The sequence below is a fragment of the Simochromis diagramma genome, unplaced genomic scaffold, assembly GCF_900408965.1.
Source record: "Simochromis diagramma unplaced genomic scaffold, fSimDia1.1 OVJJ01000715.1, whole genome shotgun sequence".
In the NCBI taxonomy this organism is placed as follows: domain Eukaryota; kingdom Metazoa; phylum Chordata; class Actinopteri; order Cichliformes; family Cichlidae; genus Simochromis; species Simochromis diagramma.
The window spans coordinates 1946047-1958257 of NW_024387128.1; the positions used below are offsets into that span (position 1 = coordinate 1946047).

The 12211-nt window shown below is 40.0% G+C and overlaps 1 protein-coding gene across 1 annotated transcript in view; it reads right to left on the reverse strand.

Annotated features, from left to right (window-relative positions):
• The window catches only part of lancl2 (LanC lantibiotic synthetase component C-like 2 (bacterial)), a 32734-nt gene extending 25419 nt beyond the window's left edge, over positions 1–7315 (reverse strand). The window contains exons 1-4 of the mRNA XM_040047083.1: positions 6900–7315; positions 5927–6129; positions 2702–2819; positions 808–1015 (exon numbers count right to left, since the gene is read on the reverse strand). Of these exons, the coding sequence (XP_039903017.1) occupies positions 808–1015; positions 2702–2819; positions 5927–6091 (491 nt within the window). The 5' untranslated portion in view covers positions 6092–6129; positions 6900–7315. The remainder of the gene's footprint in view (positions 1–807; positions 1016–2701; positions 2820–5926; positions 6130–6899) is intronic.
• Between the last annotated feature and the right edge of the window lie 4896 nt (positions 7316–12211).

Genomic DNA, 12211 nt, shown 5'->3' on the forward strand with positions numbered 1-12211 from the left:
AATGTGAAATTAAGTGCCTTCACCTGCACTTTACTTAGCTGAAACTTGATAAGTCTCAAGCCAATGTGTATTTTTAATGCACTGCTGAGCTATTTTGTATTATTTTAAATGTGTGTTTCCTATGCACTTTTTTCCTTTGAAATGAGAATAATTTGTTGTACAACATAGAATATTTTGAAAGAAATTTAGAAACACTACAAGCAACCAGTAGTAATAATAAGTTGCAGGCATGATATCTTAAATGTTGAACTACTGTGTTCTGGCCTGGTCCCCAGGTCAGGTTTTTTCCCTTTGCTTATTTGGATTGGATTGGTTTTGAGGACCTGAGAAGAATCGAGGATCCCTTTTCCAGTACTGGATGGCGAGCCCAGCCCAAAGAGCCGGATGAACTGGTAGATTGTAACCCGACTGGTTACAAACACACTGAGTGACTATTGAACATTGAAAGACTGAAATTGACTTTAAAAAAGACATAAAAGACAATATATCCTTAGGTCGACCATTTGTGGGGTTTATTTTATTTTATTTTGTTTTCAAGAAGAGCGCTCTACTTTTGTTAAATGTGCACAACTTTAATAATTGTTAATAAATGCAATTGTGTTTTCTACACCTACTGTGTACAAGTCCTCTGTTGTCATACACCCTTGGCTCCTACGAATCTAGAACCTGTCTGATCTGGTCCATATTTTCCTTCTGTCCCCATACTGTGGTTAAAGGTAACTATACTGCCGTACTACAGGCAAAGAAGGCAAGAAGTAGCACTAACAGGTCTAGTATTGCACCACCAGTGTTACAAATCCCTCTAACCTGGACAGACACTCTTTGCTGTCAGTCGTGTTATTCAGTTTGTGGTGGACCACCGCACCCACTGCCAGAGGCCCCGCGTCACCACATAGAAATGTCACTTTGCGCCCATTCAGGATCCTCATGGTCCTCTTTACGTAGTCTAGGGCTCTATGCAGGTAGGAGGCCTCATTTGAGACCCGGTGCAGTTGAAGGTACAGCAATGCAATGCCTGCAGTGAAAAGAAAAGACACAGTTAGGTCCATAAGTATTTGGACAATGACTGCACACCACCACTGTGGATTTTAAATCAAACAGTATAGATGTGACTGAGAACCAACTTTGAGTTTTAATTCAGATGTATTCCACTAACCACAGACATTTTTGTACGTAGTCCCTAATTTTCAGTTACAGGACAAATGTAAGCCCTGTTCTTAACGCTTGGATGATTTTATTTTTTTTTGCAGCCAGTGACTGCCCGAAGTCTAGAAATCACCAAACGTGCCACCAAACACTGCAGCACATCCTCTCTCTGGCTCCAGTTTTATCTTCATTAACTAAAACGCTCTCTCTACTGTAAATCATGTAAACCATAGATAAGGTCAATGATTTACATCTGGTAATTACTGATTTTTTTTAAATTTGCCTTAACCCTTTAGAGCCGATCGGAGCGGACACGCTGTTTTGCGTAACTATTTTTAAATCCCAGTAGCACTGCAACCACGTAAGCTAGCGCAAATTTTTTTTTTGCATATGAAACCGGAGGAGTTGTACTTACATCTTATTCCATCAGCTTGTCCTAGGTCACGGTTTCCTTCCACATAAAGCTTTGCAAAAACTGCATAAAAAGCGCTTGCAGGAACAAAAACATAATATTCCAGAAACACGCTTTGCCAATCCAATCAGCTGTTCATAACACTTCCTACGTTGGAATAGACGTCAGCGCGAACTTTTGCATTTCCGCCATTACCTGCCCGAAACTGGAAGTGACGTCATTTTCGCGGAAATGTAGTCTTTTTTGCCATCAGGGCCTCAGGGCCTATACTGGTGTTTTTAAAAGTTATCTTTGACTTTATGACTTTCTGTGTCGTTTCTGGGATGCTTAGGACTCATATTGCACTGCTGGAAATAGTTTATTTTGATGCATATGCTGCTTTTTTGCAAATTTGCAGTATAATATTTATTTTCGTTTTTCCTGCAGTGTATAAAAATTGGTGTATTTCAAAAATAAAACTATGAAGACACTCAAAATAAATTTCCTGTGGTGGGAAACTATTTTGTGCAACTTTTTTGTATTTACAGTTTTGAGGGATAAGCCTCTTAAATTTCTCTAACTACAAATATATGTTACAAAAGCAAAAACGATTTTCAATATTTTTGTAGTTTATTGCACTTTTTTGCAATTTATGTAATTACTATGCACTTAATGAATACATATTATTAAAATCTGGGCTATAATGGTTGTATTGAGGTATAGCAACTTGAAATGCTACCAAAAATGGCTCCACAGCATGTAAAAATATAATATAAGCTCTGGCGGACTTGGTTCTATGGTAGGTCTTAAAGGGTTAATAAACTCTTGGGTTGCTTTTGAAACATATTTTGGGTCATTATTAATTTGAACTTTAGACTAAACCTCTAAACTTTTCTCTGTAAATGGGGGACTATGTACAAAAAATATCTGCACATCCTTTATTGCAATACTTTTGTTAAATCCCTAAATCAAAGTTCAAGGTCTGCATTTCAGTTCAGTGTTAACTGTTAATTTAATATCTATTAATTGTGTACAGAGAGAACATTAGTGTTTGTCGTTGTCCAAATACTTATGGACCTAAGCGTATAAAATAGAGAATATTTTTGGGTGGATGGATAACAGAACTGTGCTCTCTTCACATTTTTAGAGTAGTCAGGGACAGACCTGTCCAGCCGGTGTAGGTGGAGAAGTCATGGGGGTCGGCTGTCTTTAGGCCTTCCTCCATCTGCTGGAGGAGATCTTTGATCTTACTCTGGACCTTCTTCTGAAAGGATGTGCTAACCTGAAGAGAGAATACATTTATAAACTCCAAGTTGTCAGACTCAAGAGCTGCACTATCCATCAGCTATAAAGCTAAATGCTGATTCTGTGGTAGCACAGATGGAACAACAGAGGAGGGAGGGAGCAGCAGGAAGTTAAGTAACATGCACTGGGAGACAGAATCATATTTAAGCTTGTTTATACACAGCAATGAATGAGTTAGGCTGTCTTGAGTCAAGGACATAAATGTATGGGTATCGGCTTTTGCTGAGTACTGATTTGATACGAATCGCAGAGACTGGGACAGTAAAGAAACATTAGGCTGGACATAAACATTGCTTTCCTGATGCTGTAAAAGAAAATGGAACAAATAAATGTACCAAGATCATACATTTACTGAATTTGAATGTCTTGGTAAAATAAATAAAATGAGAAATGAAAAAAAAAAACAGTATGTTGTTCAGCTTAGTTTCATTTCAGATGAGTAACTTTTTATTTTGAATATGCTCACAGTCGTGCCATTTTCTCCTTTCTCTGCTGTTGACACCAAGTCGAATCGATCACAAACACCCAATTCAGTTTCCCAAGTCAGGATTAGAACAATATCTAATCTTTTCATCCACGTAGGTTGAGCAAGCTCAATGTCTATATGTGATCTGCTAATAGCAGCAGTGGCAAATCTAATAAATGCTCAGATATAAGTTCACGGTCCAATCTTCTTATCATTAGGAATCATTTAAGCAAATGTTAATTAGGTTGTTTTCCACAAGGCCCAATTTTTTACTAATTTAACATCATGGGTCAGGCCACGCTTTAAAGGCTGATTTGCTTGTGGATGTGAAATGAACTAATTCTCTACAGAATCCATTCACACAGAATCACCTACAGCGTGAATGCGCTGAAAAGTAGGGCAGGGCAAAATTCTGAATCAAACTGCTTTTTCACACAAGGCCATGTAGGTTTGGATTTTCCCCCCTTAATAACAAACACCTTCATTTAGAAACTATATTTTATGTTTATTCATGTTATCTTTGTCTAACATTTAAATTTGTTTGATGAACTGAATCATTTAAGAGCAACAAACAAGATTGAAAGTCAATATTTGGTGCGGCTTTGAGCGTCAGAGCCTGACCAGAGAGAACTGTGACCAAGGCTGTCTGTTCTCTCTGCTCTGCAACAGTTCGACGAGGAGCTCGATGGTGAAGGAAAAGAACACAGTGACAGACACATGAATAGATGGTGCTGTTCTGCATAACAATGGAATCTTCAGAACAGCCAAAGAGGAGAATGAGGCCTTTAATGACGGTGACACAATGCTAAAAATCTACAGCTCTGACTTCAACACAATATAACAGTGTTTACAATTCATTAGCAAACATCTGTAATGGATCCATTTTAGCAAATATTTGTATATTTCTATATCTGGAGATTTTTTGGCAAATGCCATTAAATTTAAAAAAAAAATACTTCGAGCATATTTAAGCCTGCCTGATGAGCTTCTTCCTGTTGTTGAATTTCAATGAACACGAAGCGCATTCCAACTGCTGCAGTCCACGATGGTGGACTTGAATTTTTGTCTTATTGTGGGTCAAAATACTTACTGAGGAGACAGCTGAATGATATCATGGACCACAACATGAGTAAAGGTAGGAAACACAAGGAGCGAGTGCACCTGGTGTTAGCAGTGAATATTCAATTCAATTCACTTTTATTTATATAACGCCAAATCACAACAACAGTCGCCTTGGAGACAGTTGTTGTGATTTGTATTGATTTGGCGAATAAACTTTCAATACAATAAAAGAAAAGAAGGGGGGCTGCTGATATACCTCAACAGCCAACAATTATACAGTGCTATAGTGTTAGCTTCTGAGCTTTCTATCTAATTTAAGGCACTGCCGGTCAGCAAACGGCTGTGTACAGCGTCTCAGCCAATCCTGTGTGAGTATGTTCATGCACATATTCTGAACATAGTTTCACAATTACCACAACAAATTGATAAGTTGCTACGTTCTTGATCTTCTGGAGCTGTTAAATTCTGTTTCACAGAATCATAAAGTCTCTGGGCAGTCTTTGGGTATCTAATAAGTCTTACTGAATTCATGACGTGGTTGCGAAATAATACAAGAACATTACAGATGCAAAATTCAGAGAGAGAAATGTGTTATAACAGGTAAACTATATGTCTGTAATGGTGGATACAGTCTTCAAAATGCCAATACACATTTACAGCAGCCAAGCTTTGTGTGAAAATACAAAAAGCTCAACATAACAGCAAACGAGCCTTCTTGAAAATTCATTGACGACCAGAAAATTGAAATCCAGGTATTTTCCGAAGCTCCTCTCTCTCTCTTTTTGTAACCAACTCCAAACTCTTAATATTTTTCTTGTTTTTAAAAGACAGGAATAAGAGTGCAGAGGTAAATTATATTAAAGGTATAAATTTAATGAAATGTATAAAGATGTAAAGATAATAACTTGAATAACTTGAACTTAAAAACAGACAACGTAACGTTGAATGTGCCGTATATTCTGTTCTATGACCTTCCTAAAAACACTGGAGATGAGTTATTTTGTTGGGTGAAACCATCTTCATATGAGCCAATGAAAAAAATAGTTACTTTCACTTGCAGGATTAAAAAACAACCTAAAATTAGACTTTGACTACCAAACTTACGATACGATTATATTTGGTGAAGCATACCTGTCAGTGGGAAAAAACATGTGGAATTTAATTGCAGATTTATTTATTTTTTGTTTATGTGAAAGAAACCTCCAAGATCTGACTGTCATTTCAGACCATAACACCAGCTTCACCGATTATTACTGTACTGTAATATGTGTACCCAGAGGACCCAGACGCGGAAACTAAAAAAACAAACAAAAAACAATTGTATTTTTTACTTACTTTGATAAAAAGTGACTAGCTTTGTAATATTATTGCATTTAGACTGATGACAGACGCAAACCACAGCTAAGACATTATATGCGCTAACATAAACGAACCCCTTTCAATGTCAGGTACTCCCACACCGTAACAGTCCCGTAGTATCAACAACAAGCCTGGGCCAAGCTAGCTTTACTTTCTGTTAGCAGATGTGAAAATCAAACTGAGGGAAAACATCTCACCTTTCCTTCCGAATCAAGGGAGTCATTGCAAACTACATCCGCTCCAGAGTTGGAGGTGAGGACTCCTTGGTCCCAGTCGGGATATGGGTTTGAAAAAGAGCGCTCCTCCATCTCTGCGTCTGTAGCCGAGATCAGCTTCAGTCGCTTGGACATGTTATCTCCCATCTCTACGGCGGCTCGGCAAGGCCAAATATCTCAGTACGCTGTAGAGCCAATATAGTGGAAATAAAAAATCGCCTTACAGAAATATTGTTTTAAACCACACTAAAGTGACATGAAATAATATGTAAATGGAATGTAATCATTAAAAGGATCGAGTAGTGTATTTATGTTTTGTCTAATGCCATTGACATACAAAAGAAGCCACAGGACAACATGCGTTTATTAATCGAAATTAAAAAAGCATGCAAAGCTACCCTTTAAAAGTTATTTTGATTCACACAAAATGACGTTTAAAGCTTGGGGTTACTCATTTTACATTAAAAGTCCTCGTTTTTCATTCAGTCTCGGTTTCCTTGAGTACTTTTAAAGGCATATTCTTCACTGCTGTTTCTGTTATTCCCCAGAAATATATTTTGCTTTGCATCGCACAGACCAAAAGAATACTGAATGTAACTTCAGCTGAAAGTTAGAAATAGAGCACAAACAAACTGAACACGTTCAAAATCAAGTTTTACAAACATGAAGTATTGCATTTAACATCCGAGGGTAAAAAAAACAAAACTTTAATGAATGTCACCTTGGATAGGCTGACTGTTGTTAAATTGAGAGATTAATAAATAATGTCATGAGTAATACACCTTCTTTGGAACCAAGTGTGACGCTTAAGTTTGCGCAATGAGACGTCTGAATGGAAAAGGAGAACAATTGTTGCTACACTGGCATTACTGTGGTACTGTGGTTATATTAGCAACAGCAGCTGCGATGCTAAAATGCTGCAGGTAATGCCAGGTGGAGCCAGAATTGGGCTTACCAAAGGGATCAGCAGGCTGTCCGATCAGCAGTGTGCGGGGCTTCCACAGCTCGTTTGTCGGTTGCGGCAGCCTCCAGCCTCCGAGCAGCGTCTCTAGGCAACCCGGAGTCCAGCCTCTCCTATTTTTCGGTGAATGGAAAGAAGTGTGAGCCGCAGTCTAAGTGCACCGGCAGGCAGCCATGTGTCACCGCATCACCGTGTCTCGCCCTGCCTCTCCTTCCTCAGCATCCTCCTCACTGAGCGCACATCGGATTGCTGCCGATGCCAAATCAGTAACACTCACCCCCCACCCCTACACACACACACGCACACCCCGACGGTTTGTACACAGACCACGGGCGTAACCACCTCACTGACACAGACTTCCCCTCCAGCAGCCGCCCGGTGCCCCTCAGTACCCAGCAGCCTAGTTCGGTAGCTGACTCCTATGTAAATGGTGACAGATGGTGTTAGTGTGTGATACCGTGCTGCCCGGATTAAGCAATATAACAAACCACCACCCCTCCCTTTCTCCCTCCTAACAAATTCCACACACAACCCTCTTTCGTCTATTCATCCTGTTTCCTATTTCCTTTTTTCTTTTTCTTTTTTTTAAGATTTGAAAGGAAACACATTAGAGAAAAGGCTCTACCTCCAACAGAAGACAAAACTTTGTCGCTCTTCTAAGGATTCACATTTTATCTGCATCTTGGTTGCACTTTAAGAGATACAAATGCTTTTTGGATTCCATTTTTGAATTAGCTGACCACAAGCTATAACTATTAGTGCAATCAGAGCACTAATGGCTCTTTGATTCAGCTGTTTCCACATCTGTCTTTTCCCTTGTATCTCCAGAGCACCGCTTCATCCCAATATCCTGCAGGACCTCTAAAGCAGTTTGAAACTGCTTTCCAGGGAAACTTTCAGTCTCTTCAGCCAAAGAAACTGATGATCACTAAAAGATTTTTCTGAATAAGAGTCATCCATGGGAGTAAACGTCTTTTTGAGCACCGTGGACAGGTTAAATTGAGTTTAGGAGAATTTTGAACGCTGGGTACTTTATTTCCTCTATTCTGGTGAATATACAAGTGTAGCTTCTCAGTTTATGGTAGAAAACACACAATCAGATGGTAGTAACAGTTCATCACACGGCAAGCATTCAGTGTCACCTGCTACTAGTCATTCTCAGCGTTTTTTCATTTAATATTATTGCTGCTAAAACAACACACATAGTTATTGTAACACATTTGTCACATTTGCAGTTGTTAGCAAAGCATACAATCGGTCCTTTCCAATAGAACACAGAAAGTAGAATATCTAGACGAATCTAACCAGCTAACCTCAAACATCAGTTATTCTTTGCGTATTTCTGGTGTCTTTTCACCACTGGTTTGTACACACATACAGAAAGACATTACTATGACATCTACTTCAAATATATCATGTATCACAGCATCATCCTGTAGACCAATGATACATTATATTGAGACACACTATTCTAATCTGATATTACATTTTTAGCAAATTTATAGCAAATGAAACGAAGCACAAATTCAAAGCTTTTTTCATTTAATTTAATTTAATTAAATTTTGTGGTTTGGCGCTATTTCTTAACTTAAAATGTTCTGTTGTAATTGGACATTTTAAGTTAAGAAACAGCGCCAAACAACAACAACACTTCCTTTATATTGTGCTTTATATTGTAAGGTCAAGACCCTACAAAAATACACAAAAACTCCAACCCCCTAAGAGCAAACACTTTGGTGACAGTGGGAAGGAAAAACTCCCTTTTAAAAGAGAGAAACCTCCGGCAGAATCAGGCTCTAGGACGGGGTGGCATCTGCCATGGCCACTTGGCGATGAGGAAAGGAAGATGGGAGAAGAAGAGATGTTATTTTCAACCACTCTAGTTTTAAAATTCAATTTAGATGCACAATTTAAATTAATATTTTAAGCCAGTTTAAGAGTTTTGTCACATAATCGCGTGCGCGTGTCAGTTAAATTTTTAGCGTGATCATATTTTGTCTCTTCAGTTTGGCATGTTTTTTATAGGTTTTGATGATACTTAATCAACCATTGGGTCACTTGACTTCATTAAGAGTATTGGAGGAGGCCACCTGTCATGGAGTTCATTGTATACTGTCAGGCTGAGTTGTTCAATGTTCTCTAAGGACATTTTCTACCAACTGAATAACTCTGTTGACACACAACTTTCCCCCCACTTTCAGTGTTTTCTCCAGTCCTAATATTTCAGCCTTTGTCTCCAGTATTTGATCGACCTCACCTTTAAATACTATCGGCACTTCTTCTCACACTTGTTTTGACTGTTGAATTTGCTTCTTTGTGTCTTTAACATATTTTTTCTCCTTCGACAGTGCTGTCTGCACTTCATTCAGTTGTTGTCTTGTCTTTTCGTACTTTCTTTGCGAGTTCAATATATTTTGTCTCTTCTTTGAGTGCCTTTTTCACGTGTTGTTATCTGTTGTTGGTGGTGTTTTGAGACTGCTCTTCTCTGCGCTCTAACACAACTTGAGGATTTCTGATGAGGAGGAATCTGGGGTTGCCGCCTCTTCTGTCTCTGTCTTAGCCTCCGCTAATTGTTTCCTCTGCTCATCCAGTTTTTTCTGCATTTCTTTTGTGCCCTTCACCACTTTCTGCTCTTCCAGGACTTAATTCTCCTGCTCCAGATTCCCTCTCTGTGTTTTCTCATTCCACATAGTTTGTTTCAGAGAGGCCTCATGTTTCTGAAGCTGTGCGAGCTCGGCAGACAGACTGTCCTTCTCCCATTTCAGGATCAGGATTTCGCTGTCCCTCTGCTGAAGCTGCTCTTTCAGGCGGCTCATCTCAAAGTTGCTGGTCTTTTCCTGATCTGAACAAGCCCTTATTCTTTGGTGGCGCTGCTCGTTTGCACTTTGTGTGACACTGTTTCGTCAGTGAGTTCTCCAGCTTGGATCTCACATTAGTCCAGCTTGGTGCGCATCAGTGAAATTTGGGCCATCAGCTGTTTGATTTGCTGTCTGGCTGTCTTTGCATCCTGTTTCAAAAGTTGATTTTCACACAGTGTTTAGGCAGGCTGTCCTAACATGAATAAGGTCGTCCAGTGTACTTTTTGGCAGAGTGCACACAAATTGAGTTTTCTCTGAAGCTGAGCGAGCTCTGCAGACAGACTGTCCTTCTCCACATAACGCAAAGAATGATGGCCCTTTGGTGGCCCAGATCAGATTTGCCAGATGTGGCCCACACATGGGCCAGCACAAGGCCAGTTGCAGACACACTGGTGGTCCTGTGCTGGCCCATGTGTGGGCCACATCTGGCAAATCTGATCTGGGCCACCAAAGGGCCATCATTCTTTGCGTTATGTGGGCCATGTGTAAGTTGTGTGCAGCCACGGGCCAGTTGTTGGCCCACATTGCTGGCCCTGTGCTGGCCCAGAACAGTTTCAGCTCTGGCCCCAGATGTCAGCCTAATGTGTACCTTAATCAAGCCATGTAATAACAACATGTGCCAGAACATGCAAAACAGTGCAAAAGTAACATAAGAAAACTCTGTTCAGACAGTGAATGGACTGACTCTTATATAACCCTGTTCTAGTCTAACAGATTACTCAAAGTGCTCTATACAACATGCCACATTCATCCAATCACATACTTTCTCTAAATTGAGTGCTTCCTAACTACATTCAAACACATTCACACTCTTGACATGCAGACCAGGGATCGGAACCACTAACCTTCCGATCAGTAGGTGACCTGCTCCACCTCCTGAGCTACAGCCACCCGCTGGTAACAATGAGTAAACTAGGTTTTGGATAAAGTGTACACTCACAAACCTGTCAAACCTGCATTTGAAACGTTGGCTACCATAGCAGTATAGTATTGCAACATGGCATTTGGGTCTTCTAAATAAAATAGGAAAATAGGAACATAAATAGTGCCATTATTGCCAGACCTGGCCCACATCTGGCTGACATACACCCTGCCATGACACCAGTCAGTCAGAAGTGCCAGCTTGATGCCGGATCCGGGCCAGACCTGTTTTCTATGAGCCTGGGCCACATACACCAAACCACAATCGAGCCAGATATGGCATGCCATCACATAAACAGTGCCATCAGTGCCACCTGGCCCATATCCTGATGACATACGTCTTATCATGCCAGAAGTCAGCCAGCTGTGCCGGTTTGACACCAGATCCGGGCCAGACCTCCTTGCTATGTGGGCTATTGATTTAAATGTTTTATGATTCATCCCTCTTCTACATTTACCCTAAAACCATTTTCACACAAAAGTGGTAGAAAACCTTTATTTTCCACGTTCTCTTCACTGCCATCAGCCTCTTTCACCTCTTCTTGCTGACTATTTGCTACACAGACCCTCTGCAAGACTGATGCACGCAGGACTTTATCACCCCTTTTACCTTCTGCCCACAGAGAGGAGGTTCAGGTCAGTTCAAACACATACTAACAGAATCCAAAGCTGGACAGACCCTCATTAAAAACTCAGACTTTACAGCTTCACACAACTGTGGGTCAATATGAACGTGTCACGCAGGTGTACGAGGTGGGAACTCTGAGATTTTCCGTCTGTCCCTATGGCTTACCTATAAGGCAGGAAGGAGAATAGTTAAAACAAGCAGGTGAACTGATCTATAAATGTTTGCGACACACGGTTAGTTCTAACTGCACTGATTTTTAAAATAAAATAAAAAAACAAAACAAAAGGTATGTCTTCGTTTTTTTTCTGCTTGATATTGAAATGAGCTTCTTCTGTGTTTAGAAAAGAGTGCCATTTTTGAAAGTCAACCTTAAAATTAACCACACCTATAAAAGCTATTTGCTGTTTTAATAACGTTAAATTGCCACTGTATGAGCTCATCATGTGTTAGATCTTTAAGAGAGAGACCTGCTGCTGCATCCTTCCTTTGGGTCCTTGGGTGTCTTTATCTGGGCATCAGTTTTTGTCTCCGCTATGACACCCAGACAATCAGACAAAAAAGCCACAGTACTCAATTCAATTCAGTTCGATTCAATTCGATTCGATTTGATTCTACACCTGTGACCTACATGTAAAGGAGAGATGTATCCAGAAGAGAAGTTAAGCCAGCACCCCTGAGTCAGATCAAAAATGATGACAAGCAAATAATTACCCCTGGTCCTGAAACTTACGGCCTGTTTCTACACTGACTGATATGATGCTCAGTGTCCATCGCTCCCTCCTTTTAAAACCCGTTTATCAGTTTTAATTCAGATATGTCCCTCTGAGGGTGAACACAATCTCCAGCAGTTCTGAGCTAAGGAAACAAAGTACATTAATGTAATTATAAGGTAATGATGT